The 20744-nt window shown below is 32.7% G+C and overlaps 1 protein-coding gene across 1 annotated transcript; it reads right to left on the bottom strand.

Annotated features, from left to right (window-relative positions):
• Positions 1–963: 963 nt before the first annotated feature.
• Positions 964–19975, bottom strand: LOC110096278 (casein kinase 1). The gene is made up of 15 exons (XM_020822141.2): positions 19831–19975; positions 19251–19732; positions 19104–19144; positions 18362–18431; positions 18134–18282; positions 17892–17987; positions 13036–13106; positions 5432–5493; positions 5281–5344; positions 5095–5179; positions 4737–4863; positions 4580–4653; positions 4435–4495; positions 4191–4318; positions 964–1776 (listed from the first exon to the last, which is right to left on the bottom strand). The coding sequence occupies exons 2-15, from the start codon at positions 19324–19326 to the stop codon at positions 1474–1476; spliced, it is 1407 nt and encodes a 468-aa protein (XP_020677800.1). The 5' UTR covers positions 19327–19732; positions 19831–19975; the 3' UTR covers positions 964–1473.
• Positions 19976–20744: the final 769 nt, after the last annotated feature.

Below are 20744 nucleotides of genomic sequence, written 5' to 3'. Positions count from 1 at the left end.
CGAAATGAAAAAATATCATAATATTCTGATATAATTTATATTAAATAAATTTAAAAACTTATTAAATTTTATCTAAGATTAATACAATACAAATATTTTATATTTAGTGCTTTAATTGAAATCAAGTCAAAGCTAACTTCTTGATTCTTAGGTCAAATATTGCTTTCTTCAAGAATGCATGGGTAGATCTTTTCACTTGAGGATTTGAAAAGAAAATTTTGAATTTTCTTGGTAAGATCTGGTTTCAGTTTGTGATGTTCAAACACATTCGGAGATTAATTCGGATGCGCCATATCATCCAATGCACTAAGGCGCATCTAAAATCTGAATTTGTATCCGGATGTGTCCATACACTGCACGTAATAATTTTTGCAATTGGTGACCATTTTGCATATCTTTTTTCTAAGAAAATCAAACCCAAGCTTTTTTGTCAGTTAAATGCCCTCTTACTGTATGAAATAGATTAATGATTCGTTTGAGACAGCTTTCTTACAACTTAAAAATACATTCATGAGCATCATATAGAACATGTGACATTCCCAGCAACTTCCAATATATTTAGAACAGCTGCATCATTTTAAAAAATTGATAGTGAAATTATTATAGAAAAAATAACTTCTCTATTATTATAATTAAAAATGATTTTTAACCAAAAAAATTCTAAAAAAAAAGGTAAAAAAAAAAAGACAAGAAAGCTGTTGCCAAACAAAGGATTCGTTTGAGACAGTTTTCTTACTGCTTCTTAAAACAGCTTTCTAGTACAAAAGTTAAAATTTTTGTACCTAAAAGCTGCTTTAAGAAACGGTAAAAAAGTCATCCCAAATGAAGCCAAAATTGGGATTGTTATCTTCCGAGCAAAGCAACCAGACTTTATAAGCTATTTCAAGGGAAAAAAATTAGAAGAAATAGCAACAAGACTGATTATGGGCTACCATTTTCCTAGCTTCACTGCTGCAACAAGAATGATAACAAGTCTGAAATAGGAAGTGAATTTAGAAGGTTCTATATGTAATGGACATTTCTCACATACAATTGTCTATCCGAGATGACCAGACGCCCTCTCCTTATTTGGAGCTCTGGCACAACAGGATCATCACCACATAACTAAACAAGAATAGCCCCTTCTTTCCATCTTCCTTATGTTTATCAATGTGAAAGTTGGTAAAGGGAAAAATATTGAATTGCTTTTGAACCCGCACTTCCAGGAATCAAAGCCTTCAGTTCGTCAAAGGCAAACACGATTAAGGTTTCGTTTGGGAAGACTTTCTTGTTGCTTCTTAAAGCAGCTTTCTAGTATAAAAATTAAAATTTTTATATTAAAAAGTTGGTTTAGAAAGCAACAAGAAAGCCGTCCCAAACGAAGCCTAAGTGAGGTGAAATCCATACAGTTCTAGTTGTGCTGGGAGCAGGCTGATGAAATCCATTTGATCAGCAAGAAAAAAATGGTTTCCCAGAGGAAAAACCTTGAATCAGTTACTTCCTCTTATCTGCACTAACAGAGAGGAGCTCAAAGTTTCTGACAGGATTTTCAGCACGGGAACTTCTTGTAAATGCAGTTCGAGAGAGCGAGGTAGACGCCGCAGCTGCACCAGGCTGAGCAATCCTCGGTGCTACGGCGGGCCGGCTGCTGCTGCTGCTAGAGACCATTCTGCTTGCACGACTTGTGAGCTGCTCACTGGGCTCAGCAGAGCTTTGCCGACTGCTTGAGATTACAGCCCTCTTGGAGGTGCTACCATGTCGAGAAGAGGGTGCTCTAGCTTTATCGGAATCCACAACCTTAAGAAGCAGAACAAGAACATGAAAAATTTTTTAGGGAAGAAAAATCCATATGCAAAAAAAAAAACTAAAATCATTCAAAACAAGTCCATAATGATCGGCAGAATGTCGTTAATATAATCATCAAATCAAATGTGGCGTTAATCTTGCACCAGTTACATATTAATTTAGTCCAAGATTTTTTTAAGTATTCAATTTAATCCCTCAACCAGTTTGAATCAATTTGATCCTACCGTTAACTATATCATTTCTTTGGACCAAAATAGGAGAGAAGCTTTCCATGAGAGCATGAGCATTTTGAACTTTGTAGGATCAACCTCTTAATAGTAGCTCAAATTAATATGATTAACTATAAAGTTCACTGATGAAAAGGTTACCTCCATCATGACAAAATTGATAGTAAGACCAAACTGGTTCATATTTAATGAGTTGAGGTAATAAATTAAACACTTGAAGAGTTTGAGACTAAGGTTTCGTTTGGGACGGCTTTTTTTCTGCTTCTTGAAACTGTTTTCTAGTACAATTCTATTACTTCAAGAAGCATAAAAAAGCTATCACAAACAAAGCCTAAGATGAACACACCTAAAAAGCCTAGAAACCATTTTAGTTATTTACTTTGCAAAAAAATGATTCCAAGAAAACATTGAAGCCTCGCATAAGTTATGCTTGAAGGGTGTAGAAGCTAAGCCACAACCACTCTAGTTATTCTAGAAATGCAGCCTTATTTTTCTATCCTACATATACTTCGTCGGAATCGTTGTAAGACCCGTGATGCACAACAATTCTTATTTGAAAAAATTTCATGCACAGGATGCATTGTTCATCAATGAAGTGTACTCTGCCTATTTGCCTATTTACAGGATGTGTCCCAAGTTTTCTTTTAGCAATTAATATAAACATCATTTAGAGCATTCAACCCATGATGTACAATAAGTTTGACCATTGTCTTACTTGAAAATCATTCAAGTGATTTCAACTATCTGAGATGTATAAAAGGGCCTAGCATAACAATTATTCATATGAATGCATTATCCTTAGTGTACTCATGAATTTATATTTTAAGTTCATTGCTCACATTCTGTCTGATTGTACGTATGTTACAGATCTAGTGGTGAGTGTCAAGGGTTAGAATCTCTCATAAGTATGTGACTTGTATTTTACTCAAGTGGGCCCCATAGGAAGTCGCTCTTTCTATCTATAAATAGAAGCTTGCCCTTGTTCATTTGTTAGTCCAAGTTCGATTCGCCAAGTAGGCTTTAAGGACTATGAGTATTAAGAAGAGTTTTTATTAATACAGTCAAGAAGTTTCATGCTTACAAGCAATCTTTCAGGTTTATCTTACATTCCTTTTTAGTGCAATCTCTGATTTAACGTAATGTTATTTTAATTTTTAATTTATGTTTGGATGTTCTTTTAATTTTGTCCTATTTAAGTCCTTGTCAATGTAAATTATGGCAGCTTCTTAGCATCTCCCTAACATAGGAGTGTCTTCAAGAGTGGTATGTTTGCCCATCATGCTTAATAGTCAGTGTCGTGAGACATCACGATTGGGGCCTTCTATCCCATCACGATTACGAAAAAACATGCATAGGTCTTCGTATACCTATTCCGAACCTTCAATGTTTCCCCACCATATCAAAAAAGATAAGCACAATTAATATTTGAATTTTTCCTGCCATATTAAGAAAAGTGAGCATAAGGTTTACACATTATTTTGCGAGTGTCGCCTATGAGCTTCTCTTGTCGCACTAAGAAAAATGTGCACGAGTTCTGCTCATTGCACCAAATTTGTCGCATTTAGGATTTTGAGATTTTTTCATAATTGCATTTTTTAAGTTGCGCATGTGAGTGACAGAGTTGATGACGAACAGGACAGAGACAACGAGATTTGCGTGGCAAATACACACAATAATAATGTAAGCTGCTTATTTTAGTTTAACTTCAGTTAGAAAACTGATGTTATACTATAATAAATTGCAGATAACCAAGAAGCATTTATTTAATAAGGTATCTTTAACAAACTTTGTAGCATTGCGCCGTGAAATTATTTAAGAACCGGTTGAACAATTTCTCAGATGATTAAAATGCTTCCATTTCAATTAGGCACCTCAGGAGATTTCAACTAAGCTATAACCTACTGAATATGCGCAAATTTCCAGCCGTTAGAAATTTCACATGCAAACCAAATTTACCGGAGAGGTCTTTTCTGAATCAGTTGCCCGATATTATCAAAAGAAAAACAAAATTTGTGGACAGGCTCACTAAAAATGATTGCAGGACAATTCATGAGTAATAACCAGTAAGCTCCACTTTTTTAAACCAAACATCTTTTGGATCATAAATATGTTTTGGCTTGGCACTATAGTAAACAGGGACGAACTAAAAAAAACGCACATGAAATCAGAATAACTTGCCTCCTTGGATGACGTATCCTCTAAGGTTTTGTGCTTGGAATGGTCTCCATGATGACCAGCACCAGAACCACCCCTCCGAGTCAATGCTTCAACTGCACCAGAGAATCTATCACGAATCTCCTGTCCCACTGGAGAACGAAGCACGTAAATAGACTAAAGCCAGCTGCACTAATGAAGCGGACTGAAAGAAAAAAAGGAGGTGGGTGAGTGTGGGTGGGAGAGAGAGAGAGGGAGAGAAGAAAACCTGAAGTCCTTTCGGCTCTTTCCACTGAAGGTCCAATAGCTCCACCTGCTCTTCCCCCAGGCTGCTAGGAGAAGACAAAACAATAGCCAACTGGTCCGAGAAAGCATTAAAACACAATGGAGCACAAACATATATAGAGCCATACCTTTGCCCTGACATTAGCACCGATTTGAGGATACTTCAATACAGTCCAGTCAAAAACATAATCAAACTGATAACCTGCAGTACAATCAGATAAAATCTTATGATGAAATAATTTTCCATACAGCTTTATACAACTGCATGTAAGAGAAAAATGCTACCTTCTCTAATAAAAAGATCACGGAAAAGCCTCTTCAAGTATGAGTAATCTGGTTTATCTTCAAATCTCAACGAACGGCAATAGTGAAAATAAGATAAAAATTCAGGAGGATGTGACTTGCACAATACCTGGTTTTAAAGATAAAGGGTGTCAATTACCCCATGTACCATCCACTAATTAAGGTTTCGTTTGGGACGGCTTTCTTACTGCTTCTTAAAGCAACTTTTTAGTACAAAAATTTTAATTTTTATACTAGAAAGCTGTTTTAAGAGGCAGTAAAAAAACCATCCCAAACGAAGTCTAAATTGGAGTCAGAACAACTAAGGAAAACCAATTTAAAAGAAGCATGCACCCGTTACCTCCACAGGAGTAAGCATTTTCTTTTCACTAATTTTATCATACTTCTGCTTTTTAGTACCAGCTTTCAATCCCTGCCAAGGAAGGCTGGGAAAGATAATATTAGAAATTGAACTTCAAGGCAAGAATAATAATCAGGTAAATATCACTAGAAGTAATAAACCGAGATGCTTCAATCCAAGTCTAACCTTCCTCTTAAAAAGTACATGAGTACATAACCAAGAGATTCCAAATCATCCCTCCTGCTTTGCTCTGTACATAAATCATGGCACTTGAGTGAAATAAATTTTTACAAGTATAAGAACAGAAACATTACAATCATCTGCTATGAACACTAACCAACTCCAAGATGAGTGTTAACGCTTGCGTACCGAGCTGTTCCAGTCAGATTTTTGTTCTCTCTGTTATAAAGGAATGAAAAATATCTTATCTATATTACTGGAGTAAATATATGATTCAAGATGAGCCTAATGAAGGAAATGAGCATAATTACACAAATTCATTTATTGCATAAGTGTGTATTTTAGGTGTTGGCAAGTTCAATTGAATTAACATGTACTATTTAATTATTTGAAATCATTAAAAAGTGCTTAATTTGGTTAATCATGTTAATTATGAGCTAATTAAGTTATTATTAAAAATTTATGTTATAGAGTAGAAATTAGATCGTAAATATATCATCATTTAATATGGCACATTGTTTAGTCAAAATTATATACAACCTTTATATATTATTTTACATATTTTTGAAGTAATTACAACATTAAAGGAATTATAAAATTATTATCATCCTCTTTATTTATATGATTTTGGGCGTCACAGAAAATGCTACACCAAGGTAATACATCTTCAAAAATATATCATGTGGCTAATTAAATTGATGAGAATGAGTACATGGGGAGAAAATCTCATTGAGCTCAAGTCTGGATGGGCAAAACCCATTGAATGCGAATCGAGGTCAAACACCTAAAATCATCTAGCTGAAGTGTAAATTCGACCACATGAAATCAGCCAATTAAATGGTGAATTTGGCCGCCTAAAGTCGACCACCTGAAGGGAGAATTCAGCTGCTTGAAAGTGTGAATTCGACAAATTGAAGTCAGCAACCTAAAAGGGTTTGCAGGCCTAGTAAACAAGATCTTGTAAGGCCTTGACAGTAGTGCAAGGAAACTAGCAAGAACGCATTATAAGACTACGCAGCCCCAGGTACGTTTGAAGCTGACACTAGAAGGTAATTAAAAAACTAAAAAAATATCACAAGAATCGTTTACAATGATAATTAACTTCCAGAATGCTTTCCACAAAGATTTTTTAGCAATGGGCAACGCTTCTATGCTCTAAATTGCTGTTTGGTCCTCCCTAATCCTCAAGCTGTTAGACTGGTCCAGCAAGTCCATACGAGACCGGCTTTTATCTATCAGAGGCGGAATGCGGAAGTTCCGCCCCAGATACCAGAAGGTCCATACGGGACCGGCTTTTATCTATCAGAGGCGGAACGCGGAACAGAAGTTCACCCCAGATGCCGCGCGAGTCCGACTCCTTCCAGTGGGGTCCAACAACCAAGTGAAAAAAGAATTTTGGAGGAAAATTTGAAAGGAGCGGCTGTTTAGAGATTTCCTTGTGAATTGTTTGCTTTAAGTAGATTGTTTCCCTAGGGTTAGGGAATTATAAGTTTTGGCTGAAATTAGATTGTTCTTATGTTTGTTTTGGGCTCTAGCAGCGTCTAGAGATTGGGAGAGCCAGATCATCCTCTCCAATTGAGAATCCATTGTATCTTGTTGATTTTTTTCTATTATTATCAATTAAATAGTTCTTCATCCAAGTTTTCTCAATCTTTGATTCACCAAGAAAAATTCTTGTTTCCTACCACCGTTTCCTGCCAAATGAATCCTTCCCAGTTTGAATAAGCTGCAGGTCATCAGGATTGATGAACCAAAGTCCAGAGCACTGCAGTGCTTTAAGTTTTTCAGGCCTAAACGTAGCAGAAATGATTTAAGTGAATGCTGCCTTGTTCGATCTCTTCCCCATCATTTGCTCCTTGGCCGTGAACCTCCACTCTTCAAAGAGAAATGGCCAAAGCTAATACTGGATGGAATTTTCATCCACAGGAATTTCACTGCTTGAATATTAAGCTTCTTGCAACCCAAATGTCTTCTCCTTGCTCCAACAAAGTCTTGGGCTTCCCGATTAAAGAACTTTTGGATTGAGCTACTTTCCCTTCCCATAAGCTTGCAAAAATTCATTCAGAATTGAAAAAAAAAAAAAAACACAAGGCAGTTATCTTGGGATTTTTTTTCTTCTGAGGAACGCAACAGCCAACTGCAGCTTGCAGCAGGAATTGAGGTTACAGTACACTAGAATTCTGTAGGTGACGCCCAGGGCAGCCACCGGGAGACGAATTCTGAGTGCCAAAATCAATTTTAGCAAAGCCTTGGACTCCAATATAACCACCACTCCTATGGAAATAAGTTTTCCTGGCGTTTTTTTTTTAATTTATGCTATAAGAACAATATAGACAGCCACTTAATGATATCGGGACAGCAAGGATAGATAAGGAGGAAAAATATAAGCTTTGATGATCGTTTGAAGTGAAATCCCAAACTCCACTATGATCTCTTCCCCTTCTCATCTCTCCAAACCTGGAGAATCTACCTCAAAATAGGGAACTGCTTCCCACAAACTCAGATAACCTGAAATTAACTTTTCCAAAAACTCTCCCTCTCAAATATAAGGCTTGGGCATTTATAAACAAACATCTATTAACATATAATCACCTTAACTAAACTACCCAATCTAATGAAGTGAGGCAAAAAGAGTCTTACATTTAATTTACAATTTATAAAAGAACCACCCCCCTTAATACTATGTCAAGACTTTATCCACTCCATAAAAAAGGAATCTTGCTGTGGTAAGATCAGATCATCAGAATAGTGAAAATCCTAGGCGGCTGGACATCTAGGCATGAATTTAGGGGAAGTGCCAACTCACGTTAAAATTTGTCACAATTGTTCTATAACTTAGTTTATTTACTTACTCTTTCTTATTTATTTCCTTATATAATCATTTAAGCTTGCATGATAAATTTGGTGAACATAGATTGTTTTTTGTGGTATTGTATGGATTAATGTTGTGATTAAAATTTAAATTGCTCTCACTTAGCGCATAATCTTTATCATCATCATAATACCATATTAGTTTGGACAATTGTATAAATTAAGATGTTAAAGTTGATAACTAGTGTAACTTGCTAATCAATTCACATTTGAGCTTAATAATAATAAAATCACTAACTTACTTTGATCATTATTGTACACAATAAGTTTAGTTGTAAGGTGTCTTTAACAGGATTGAATTAATAGATTACTAGCGCGCATAGTATTAAATATATCAGTTTCATAAATTATATTATGACAAATTATTTGTACACCCTTTATAGTAGTTTATACATATTGTGTATTTATCAATTTCTACATTTGTACATCTAATTGTGTATTTTATAAGTGTTATACAATTTTATTCCAGTATTTTTATTAATGCAATTATTTATTTTATTCAACACTTATTTTAACTTATTAAAAAAATATTTTCAAATGTTTTTGACTCTTAATAGGACACAATGGAGAAAAAAGATTCATGTAGCCGACCCCACGTAGTGGGATAAAGGCTTGATATTGTTGTTGTAAAAAAATATTTTCAAATGTACCAACTCAAATCCCCCCCTTAATGTGCCATTAGACTCTCGGCCCTTAAAATTACAAATCATAAATGCAACCTTTATTTCATGCAAATTATTTCCCAAGCTATTTTCTTCAATGATATAATTTTCTAGTTATTTCAATGGATGTCTAAGAAATAAGAATTGTAATCCTAAAAAATACATATAATAAAATACATCATTTTAAATATCATTTATAAGAATATTCATAACCAATGCAAAAAGATTTAGATTTAATATTAATCCTTGATATAAACCTGTCAAGATTGGAAACTCGATCAGTCCAGGCTACTTTTAGTATAGTCAATGTACTATTAAATATATAATAACTTCACCATACCTTGCATGCATTTTTTCCTTATGTAAGCTAAATCAAATTCCATGGTACTTTATTATATGCCTTCAAAAAGATTAACAAAATCATGTACAAATTCTTTCTTTGTTCTCTATGCTTTTTAATAAACTATTTTGGTACAAAAATCATGTCCATAATATATTTTCTAGCATAAAATAAACTGAATCTCCAAAATCAATGCAAATTTTTTTAAGTCTATATTCCATTATGTTCTTCCATAATTTTATTGTAATATTAGCCATCTCCTTTATTCTTGAATATTACTACCAAAATATTTATCCAATTATTCAGCAGCCTCCTAGCTGATGGAAATCTTAGGGATTACATTAATTGAAAGCCTAAACCTTACGTACTACAATGAGCAAATTTGGTCTAATGTTTTATTTTTATTTTGATCTTTTCTGTTTTTTCTATTTTATGATTTTATTTTAATATAACTGCTGACTAAAAGAATGAAATATATACTTGATTAAAAGTCAAATTTTAATCTAAATTTGAAATTGAGCATAGAATTAACCGTAATTAAATCTATTCCTAAAGGGGAAATTGAATCAATCATGAAAAATGCAATTGAAGAATGACCGAGCAATTTGATAATGCAAATCATGATGATATTGTCAATGAAAATTATCCTCAAGTTGAATGACTAAATATTTTCTTTGATTTTTGGCTTAGTGATATAATATCATAAAAAGAAGCATATTGAGAAATATAAGTTACATCAATACAACAATAAATTTATTTGCCAATGAATGCCTTAAAATAAACCTAAAACATAAAACTCTTATATTATGGTCAATAAAGTGCATGGTTCATGATTCGCATTTAAATCATGTATGTTAGTTTTCTTTAAAAAGGATATCCATCCATATTTGTGATTATTATGCTTCTATTTTCATTCGCATCTTACATTCTACTAAGGGGTTGTTTGCAACAGGATTTATGCAGGATTTTAAATTCTGCCAAATGTGATTTGAGCGCCTGGTAAATCACATGACGAAGTAAACTCTTTGTTTCCCTATTTTTGTTGTAAATCCCGGTTTTACTAAATCCTTTGGTTTGGCGGATTTACGGGATTTGGCTGAAGAAGAAAGTGAAAAGGATAAAGATAACCTTAGCAGCAAGCGAGCTCCCGTCATGACTTCTGATCTGATGTCGTAGAAGGATGCAAAGAAGCTTCTTTAGCGACTCTTTCAACACACTATCTCACACAGTTTTCAAGCTTCATGTGAAGCACACAAGATCAAAGCAGCCACGAAGAAATGGAGATGAGGAAAAACAACAATAATGAAGAAATTGAGAAGATGAAAGAAAACACTAGATTAATTAAATAACTAGTAATTAAAAATTAAAATAAATAGTTTAATTAATATAATTTGAAAAAGAAATAATTATGATATAACATTATAAATAATAATTAAATAATTAATAAATAGTAGAATATTTAAATGATTAATGAGATATTTAATAATATAATTAATAATTAAAACTAATTAAATAATACTTTAAAATTTAATTAAATCATTAATAAGAGTATTAATTAAATAATTAGTTATTTCAAAAATAATTAACTAATTAATTAGATAATTATTAATATAATTAGATATCAATTACTTATTAAATTAACACATAAATAAGTAATTTAATAAATAGTACTATTATTAGTAATTAAACAATTTAATAATTAAGCTAATTTCTAATTCAATTATTGATCATTATGACTTATTAACCATAATTAAAATTGAAATTAATAAGAAACTCTTACTTAACACGCAATTAAATTCATGGCACATCAAATTTAATTTTTAAATGAACCTACCACCTTAAATCATGAATTACATTGACAAATAGTTTCATAAGATTTAATAGAATGTAAAAACTATTTTGCCAAACATATTTCAAGATTTAACATACCAGGATTTACCAAATCCTAATTTTGCCAAACAGCTCCTAAGAATTAGTTATATATTTGATCAATATTTCTTAGAATGCAACTTAGTATTTTAGCTCTTTGATTATTTATTTTATTAAATACTCATCACTAATATGATTTTCCTAAATTGCATTAAGATATTTATGGATCATTAACTATTAATTACAACAATTCTAATTTTTTTGCTAATGTAAATAAGAAGTTTAAACTAGATAATATGGTGATAGTGCATTTAAATTCAAAAATATTTTATTGTTGAACCTTTAAGTTAAACGTAAGAAAGGCATGAACATTTAAAATTTACAATGCATTGAAACTAACACACATAATTGAAGCCTTAATATAACAAATTTAACCTTATTTCATGAGTTGGATATCAATTCCTCAAATGCATCTACACTTTACTAGCCAAATTTATATAACTTGTTCATGAATTACTTCTAGATGATGAAATTAAGTCCAATACAAATAGTGAATTCCAAAGCTATTTTGAACACAAGCGTGACAAACTTGTTTGTATGACTAATTTATTACTTTGTATAAAGCACAAATTTATGCTCTAAATCAAATGCTAAATTTTTTTAACCCAAATTTTACCAAGCTGGACATATTTGAAAGAGATATGAGAGCCTACACTAGTTGAAAATGCAAATCTTACATGCTTTGACGAGAAAATTAGCAAATTTGTTCCCTGTTTTATATTTATTTTGTAATATTGTATTTCCAAGTTTGAAAATTTATTTTAATATGCATGTGATGATGTGACCTACAAGAACGAGATTTGTTCTCTTGATGAAGCTCCTAATCTAGTTTGGCTTACGTGGATTGTTAAGGCATGGGCTACTTTGATTTTATGTTTGATGGATGAAGCATGTATAACTATCAATTGCAATTTATCTCACCTGTTTCACAGTTCTGTGATTATTATTGCTACCAGGAGTTTGGCAGATTTAAGCAGATCTGTATCATTCAAATTAGCCCACATTTAAATGCCACATGTTTATAGTTTGTGTAGCTTCTGATTTTTTCATATTTATGAGTTTACATTTAAAAAAAACAATTTTTTGTATAATTAGTTGTCTTTGATCTATGCATCCTTATATTTATTTATGTAAACAACATTCATTGCTTCATCCAAATTGCATTAGGAATTCCAGGCCATCAAACTTCCTGAATCATTAGCATTTTAAAAGATTTTTCTAGTTTAAGCCTAACAGGAAACTCAATTCAAATTAAAAGATCTAACAATTTGTCTATCCATTTTTCTTCTTAATACTTCAACATTAATTGTATCTCTCATTAGCAAATCTTTTACCATCTATTGGACAGACCCAAACCAATAAATTTATTTCAAATACATTTTCACATTAAGTGTTACTCCAATAGGCCCTCTAAAAATAAACATTTCTTAATTTATCATGCACAGCTTGCAACAAATTCATTTTAGCGCTCATATTATTGCCACCCAAATTGACTAGCAAAGACTTCTTGTTTAAGTCAATAAAACATTGCTATTTTAATCATAATTTTATCAAATTTACCTATAAGTCTCCAAGCACTTATCCCTTTCAATTGATCAGGATTAACTCTAAAAGTTCTATCTCTATATGTATCCTTAAAACTCTTTGTAATAAATCTAAGCTAATTAAACTTGTCACACTAAAACATTATTTGATCTTATAAACTCATTATTATCCATTTCATACCCACTGAAAATAAAAATCTTATAAATGATCTTCATTGCAAATGTATGAAGACTTGAATAAAAGTTGTGAAAAAACATGACAACATAACTGTAAACATCAAATGCAATGCTCAATAAAAAAGAATGGAGTCATAAATTTACCTCAAAATAATGAAATTTAGTGGTAAGGCTAATGATCATGATGTAATAAAGTATTCTAAATGCAACAAAAATATAGAAATAATACAAGTTTCACCTGTACGGAATATGCTTATGAGTCTGCAGATCTCTATATTTCTTTGCAAGACCATAATCAATAATATAAACCTACGAAAAGATTATACAAAAAAAAAATTAATAAACGAGAATTAAATTTGGTTGAACTGCAATGCAATCAGCTGCTACCATAGAACAAACACTAAACATAATAGGTAAGGCATTCCATGAATCTAAATGCATATCATAGAAATTATGGAATCTTGCAAATCAAAAACCATGAAGTGAAAAGCACCCAATCCAGCATGTAGTTGTCATAGAAAAATATTGCCGACAAATAATATCTCGTAATCACATGCAAAAACTAAAATGATAATTTCTAGCTGAATCCCTCGAGTAAATGAGATGTATCCTCAAATATAAGACGTGCAGGAAGAGATAAACTGAAAAGTTCAAAAGGAACTACATTTAAGAATCACACCAAAACATGGCTGGTAACTACCATAAGCCCCACATTAATCTAGCTGTGTGGGTGGGTGGAGATTTAATGAGGTGGTGTGAGAGAGAGCTATTGGGTTGAGATGGACATTTTAGATAGAGAGATTAGATTTGGACTGCCCCTCCCCAACCCATGCTGATGGGTTAGGGTTGGGATTTAGTGTGCAAGTGCTTACCATGAGCAAATACGATGAATACACAAAATAATAGTAAAGAGAACAAGCATCACAGGAAGACACTAAGCTTATGGTTCGACTAAATTAATTGTTGGAATCCACAAGAGAGGAGAGAGCATCTACTAAACTAAAGAGAAGCTATACAAATGTACAAAAATAACTGTGGCACAAGAAAACACTATTCCTCAAACCAAATACACCCAAACTCATCACAGAAGAGATTCTTCAAATCTTTCAACCCACATCAAAAAGAGGATCACAAAGAAGACATACTAAACAAAGAAGATTTAAATAATAGCAGAAATTATTGTGGTCTCAGAAAGGCACATGCACTAGTGATTTTCTTCCACTCTATTCAATTCTTAGGAGTAACATGGGATTTTAAAATCAGATTGAGATGTAATTGCAAAATAACCTCACATAGCCATCACACATAACTAATCATAGTTTATTTTAATTTTAAAGGATTAGGATTTCTCATAGGTACAAGCCCGTATGAATAATTACACACTCTCAACTAAGGAAATAAAACCATCTTATGAGGGTTTAGGAAATTGTCAACATTTGAATGGAGATGGAAGGAGATGTATGATCAACCAAATCACAATCCAATGGCTCTGCATCCCAAATCGATCTAGTGGACCTAGTCTGGCAAATTTAGAGGATGTTGAACCATATCATCTAAAGAGACTAATAAACAACCATTACTTCTCTCCTTGCATATACCTCAAGTACACTAGCATTTTCTTATGAAAGAGGACATGTCCCCTCAAGACGTGGTCCAAAGTTTGCCTTTGAAAAAAAAACAAAGGGATAAAGGAAGAAAATATGGTTAACTGCGGTTTAGATGTTCAAGGACTTAATTTCAAAAAGTTTAGTGACTAAGCTCGTCTGATTTACATTTTGGGATTTCGGTGTGGGAACCTACTGGTCTGCAAATTAAAGTCATCGAGTTAATTCTAAATGAATACAATGCTAAGTTCATTAGAGTTAACCAGAGGTAATATAAGCTGATTGAATCTTTTTAAATTTTAAGATTAATCTTTCTATGACTAGATTGATTGAGGTTGAAAGGAACTGACCAAAATCAATTGTAGTCCTTTCCAAGCAATTGTGTTCTTTTGACACCATGAAAGGTTATTGGCACGTCTATCAACTTATCAATGTAGCAAAAATCCAACGTGTCGACGTGGGTCTTGTTGTGAGACCAAAAACCAAGGTGCTTGAGGAAAGTTAAAACACACCATTGAATGACAAGACCAAACAAGAATGAAGGTAAACAATTGCGCACTTAAAAGCTACTCGAAATAGTATATTCCCATATATTTATCGAATCATCAAAAAAAATTATGGAGAAACCATGTTTCTACCATGTCAAAATCAAACTCCATGGTCAAATAAAAACTTTTACTCTCTTTCTCATCCCTTTCAATTCACTCTCCTCCTCTCATGTTTATATTTATTTATCTTTACACTCGTAACTCATCTCTATTTTCAAAAGCAATAATAGCCTTCACTTTTTAAAGTCCAGTCCAATGCCTCCAACACTTCTTTGTCAATGACCATTATTCGACTCTAGAATCTATTTAACTAAAATATAAATGAATTGATACAATATTTGTTTATGTATGCATTTGTGTGCTTCTCGCTTCATGTCTCTAAAGTAAGCATCTATTCCATTAAAATTTCCAACAATAAGGCCCAAACTAGCCACTGAAAACCAAGACAAACTTCCCTCCAATACCTCCGCAAACAATAGATATAACAACCTCAGATAATAGCTCTCAAGAAATTCTTTAGCACACAGGTACACAAAAAAGAGTGAAACATTCCTTCATCCTACTCTCTCAGCCTTTGGATTTCACTTGTCATGTCACACCGAGGATCTATGTGAAAGGATTTATATTTCTCTTTTTTTATATATCTTTATTATCTTGTCAATTCATTATATTCATTAATCAACCATTGAAATCAGATCAATATCCAAAGCTAATTAATTTCATCACAGAGAACCGATAAACAGCGGAAAACATAATTCAAATTATATACTCTAGAATTACATAATAACGATAGAGCTCAAAATAATATATACAATAGTGACAGAATAGTCACTATGGCTACAAAAGAATATATAAACCAAAGAACTGAAATAAAAGCTACACTTGCATCATTGCATGCATACATAACTGCCGGCTCCTTACCTGAAATCATTTAAACCACGTAATGAACGAATACCCCAGCAAGTAACTAAAATCTTACAACTGAAATCAATACAAGAAGAAACGAAACAATATGTTGTAAATCGTATAAAGAAATTTATGCATGAATATATATGCTGGTTATTTATACTGATTGCTCAGTTTATAACACATCACATCGCAGTCCACAGTATTAGTAACAATGATCTATATTAGTAACAGTGATCACTATCATCAAGAACAGTACATTATCAACAGTAAACGACTCAGTATAATGTAAGTTACAATATCAATACATTAATGAGCAATCATTTAGTAATTAGTATTATATAGTCAATAATCAGTGTTCTATCATATATTCATTTGAGGGTATATTGAAGGTATCTTGCTCATGCACTTATAACTTACTATCAATCTCTAGCTCCTTATGACTCCCAAATCCCAATCGTTTCTCTAGAATTGTTGTTTTGGAATCGTTATATCATTTGTATTTATAGAGTTATCATCCCATAAATCTGATACCAATCAATATCTCCTCTTCCATCAGTATCAATATAATTATTAATATAGTACATCCTTTCATTTCTCAGTCAAACCAATATTATATTCCAGTACCTATTAATCATTTCAACATATCATACAGTTCAGTACATCTTACCAATAACAATATATCATTTTTCACTTCAATTTCAATACACATTTCCACACACATTCCATATAGAAATTCCTATACACAAATTTAACCGGTAAAATATAAGTAAATCATATCAAATCATTCATAATGGTCAAATCTATAGCATATCAAAAGTTACACAGTGAAAGCTTACGAAATTAGGACATAATGCAATTTTAACATATTTAGGAGAGATAAATCCATTGAAATCAACATCATCAAAAACAAAAGTAAGATGATAGTTACTTACAAAGTTAGAATACTTTTCATAAAAGGAACGATGGACGGAAATGACCAGATGGCCCTTCTCTCTCTTCTTCTCCCCACTTATCCTTCAATTCTTCCCAGCCCAGCATGTGAAGTGAGGGAGTGAGGGGGCGGTGCAGCGATATTTATAATAAAATATATTAAAAAAATAATATTAGTTGTCTAGTGCTGCAGCGCTCAGTCTCAAAGCTACAGCGCCGCATGCAGAAATAAGATTTACTGTAAAACAGAGACACCAGTGCCGCGGCGGCAATTTCTGACACCGCAGTTCTCTCAACCCTAGCGCCAAATCGCTCACATGTACAGGGCCGAAAAGCTCTAGTTCAATCAGCAATTCAAAAATTCACATTTTTTTATTTAAAATGATTTTTATATCTTTGGGTTGTTACATGTTATACCGCAAATGATGGCCAGAAAACCTTCTTTAATTAACACTGAACATATAGTTCCTTACAATTTTCTTCCCCTTGTGCAACATATATGAAAATATCATTGTTATGATCAATTGATCGCATGTGAACTCTAGAAAAGCAACACGACCATGATAGATGCATTAGGAATTGATAGATATCTAAAGAACTAGTTCACTGGTTAATAGTAAAAATTTGGCAAATAAATGCCTAGGAGGACACATGAGTAGACCTACAAATAGGTAGTAGGCATCACACAAAGGGAAAGGGATGAGATTTTATTGTAGATTGTGAAACTTGACACTACACACTAAACTATGTCGAAGAAGAGTTTAAATGACAGTTCATAGTAGCAGGATAACAAAATATGTTTTTATGTTATTATTTGGAGTTGCTTGAACCTAAAAGACTGATATAGTTGCAAATCAAGAAATATTGTGCAAGCTATAGATCTTGAACCGGACAGCTGTTGCAGCATTCTGACAGGTAATTAGAATGGCCAACAAAAGGCACAGATTTTCCAAATAGACAACCGACAAATAATGTGAGGGTTGCTAGCAAATTTATGAAACAAAATGAATTGGAGAGGGAAGGAATTTTACTATAAACATGGTTTTGCAGTAATGATAATTATATAGAAGTAAGAAACCCTTGAACATTGGTTGATAACATACTTGATTGGCTCTTCTTCCCAAGCCCATTAGGAAGTTGTCTGGCTTAATGTCACGATGAAGAAAGCCTCTTGAGTGCATATATTCCACACGGTTAACCTACAAAAAATAATCAAGAAAATATAAGGTTATGGCCACATACATTATGAAACAAAAAAAAAAAGAAAAAGAGGTGTCTGTTACTTTCTTTTATACAGTCTATAATTCATAATAACAAAAAGAAAAAGGCAGAACTATGAACTGACCATCTGATCAGCAAGCATGAGTACTGTTTTCAAGGAGAGCCTCCGATTGCAATAGTTAAACAAATCTTCAAGACTAGGCCCAAGAAGGTCAATGACCATCACATTGTACTCACCCTCCACACCAAACCACTTCAAGTGAGGAATTCCAGCTATTTCAAAATATAAAAAGCAAATAAATTATAAGTCGGAACGGAAATACACATGATAAGGATGTAAAAAGCAACTTACTTCCACCCTGGAGAACCATGTAAAGTTTTGATTCATAATGAAGCTGAGGATGCTTGGTTTTTACAGATTCCTACAAGTAATAATATAAATCGTAATTTGAAAGAATATTTAAGAACAGAAAAAAAAAAAAGAGCACCAAAACTAGGGAGCGTTTAATTAAAAATTACATTTTAGATTCAACCAGAAGCATTCTTTGAGTTGAACAATTCAGCAAGTGCATAAAAGCAAACACTTGGGACAATTTCTCTAGGCATATCAAAATTAGTAATTCCTCCAATTTTGATTAGCATGTACAAGGGTAATCTTTCAATACCCTCCTCATATAGATAATATTTTAATGAAATTATAACGACAGAACATCATCTGTCAAACCAATTAGTGAAGGCTTCTGTAAAAAAAATAATAATAATAACTCAAATCAACAGTGATATCTCCAACGTTTTCTAAGATGGTTACGCAACTGTTCAATGAAAACAAGAAAATCCAGAATAAAATGAAGACCAGAATCATTCAGGTCTGGATCTCCTCCTTGTTGGAAATATCCATTTAGAGTAAGTAAAGCAGTTTATGATTGAACATCTATTTGAAAATTGAAAGAATTTAAAATATTCACTATAATATCCAATGATCGACTATAATTCATTATGAAAAAGTAATAAAAATCCTTAGTAGACTTTAAAATACAATGACTGAAAAAGTTTACTATAAATCAAAGAAACTGATGAGAGATGGATGCACTTACCAGCTTGATGGCTACCTCTTCCCCACTCTGGATGTTGACACCTAAACAAAACAAACTACAAGTAAAATAGCCGATTCTGACCGGCAAAAGCGTGAAATAAAAGAAAAAAGTTAGTTAGTAAAGCAAAACTTTGACTGTTCAACATACCAAGATACAGTTCTCCAAAAGATCCGCTTCCAATCTTTCTTCCAAGCTTAAACTTTCCACCGATGGTATGATCCATGACAACAGCAGGATCAAGAACGTCCAAGAAAGAGCAGAAAATATCCAAGATAAACACTCACTCCCTAAACTATTGCAGCTTCAAGAGGAGGGATCCACCTTGATAAAAGATTCAAATACTTCAAACCCTCAAAATCAACACAAAAAGTTTCCAACTTTCTCCATTCACCGACGGCAGATCAACTCCAGAACCACATATTACGCAAAGCAAGCATTCACTTCGAAAACAAACACAAGCAGTGGATTCCCCAAGTTCCAAGATGCCAGAATTCGACTACGCTGAGAAGCCAACCTCAGGAAAATATTCACATTGCCGCGGAAAATCAGCCGAGCAAAAACCCGCCCAACGATCTAAAGCCGAAAAGCCAAAATCCCTCACTTTCCCCCTTGGCGGATCGATTCCAGCCCTAAAATAGGCAAAGAATGTTATCATTCGGCGCAAGTTGCGCCACTATGCGCAGCAACAAGAGTCAGATAAAAATACTCATCAGGTAGATAAACTCACGAAAGGATCAGCAAAAATTCCTCTCAATTCTCCCCCTCTCCCTTTGCCTCGGAGCCAAAACTGGAAGAAAACGGTGGAAATGGGAGGAATTTGGTTGAACGGTGAGCGATATCTACGATCTCAGAGGGCAAAAAGCTAACGTGAAATTGTTATTATTGGTAGAAAATAAAAAAATAATTTCATTTGATAATTAGGATAATAAATTTTTAATGATTATATAAATTAATATTTTATTTATTTTAAAATGCATTTTTAAGTCTATTATATTCTAATAATAGACTTGATTGATCTAATTTTTCTATGATATTTACAGTTTGAATGATAAAAAAATCAATTATTATTCTGAAAATTTTATTATTTTTTAATTAGAAAATAAAATAATTTTTCAAAATAATTTATATTTATAAAACTTTAGTTTCGTAATTATAATTTAAATATCATTCTTTAAAATGATTAAATTATTACAAAATTAGTAATTATGGGATGCTTCAATTAATGTCCTCAATCTTAAGAAATACTCTAAAGATTTGTTTTATAAGGTAAGTCATTACATTGGGGGTAATGCAATAAATCATCCTTGTTATATATTCTTAATTATAGCTTCTCCAAATTTAGTTCATATTTAATTACAACAATAAATACATTTTATTTTCTTACACAAATATATATCTTGTAAATAAAAGTATGGATATTTTATATCAAAATATTCTTATTTTAATATCATATATTTACAACTCATTATTTACGTATATACCACTTTAAAATTTTAAATAGATCATATCTAGTACTCCATTAAGCTCCACTTGTCTCTCTGTCGCCCTTCGATCTTTGTTTGTAGGAACCCTCTCATATGTCTCCAACCTTGCCTCCATCTACAGCTCGATCATCAATCCCTAAATCCCGGTCTAATAGAG

Source organism: Dendrobium catenatum, unplaced genomic scaffold (assembly GCF_001605985.2).
Source record: "Dendrobium catenatum unplaced genomic scaffold, ASM160598v2 fragScaff_scaffold_186, whole genome shotgun sequence".
NCBI lineage: Eukaryota > Viridiplantae > Streptophyta > Magnoliopsida > Asparagales > Orchidaceae > Dendrobium > Dendrobium catenatum.
Note: the sequence above shows the minus strand (reverse complement) of the source record. Positions and strands in the feature narration are given on the sequence as shown.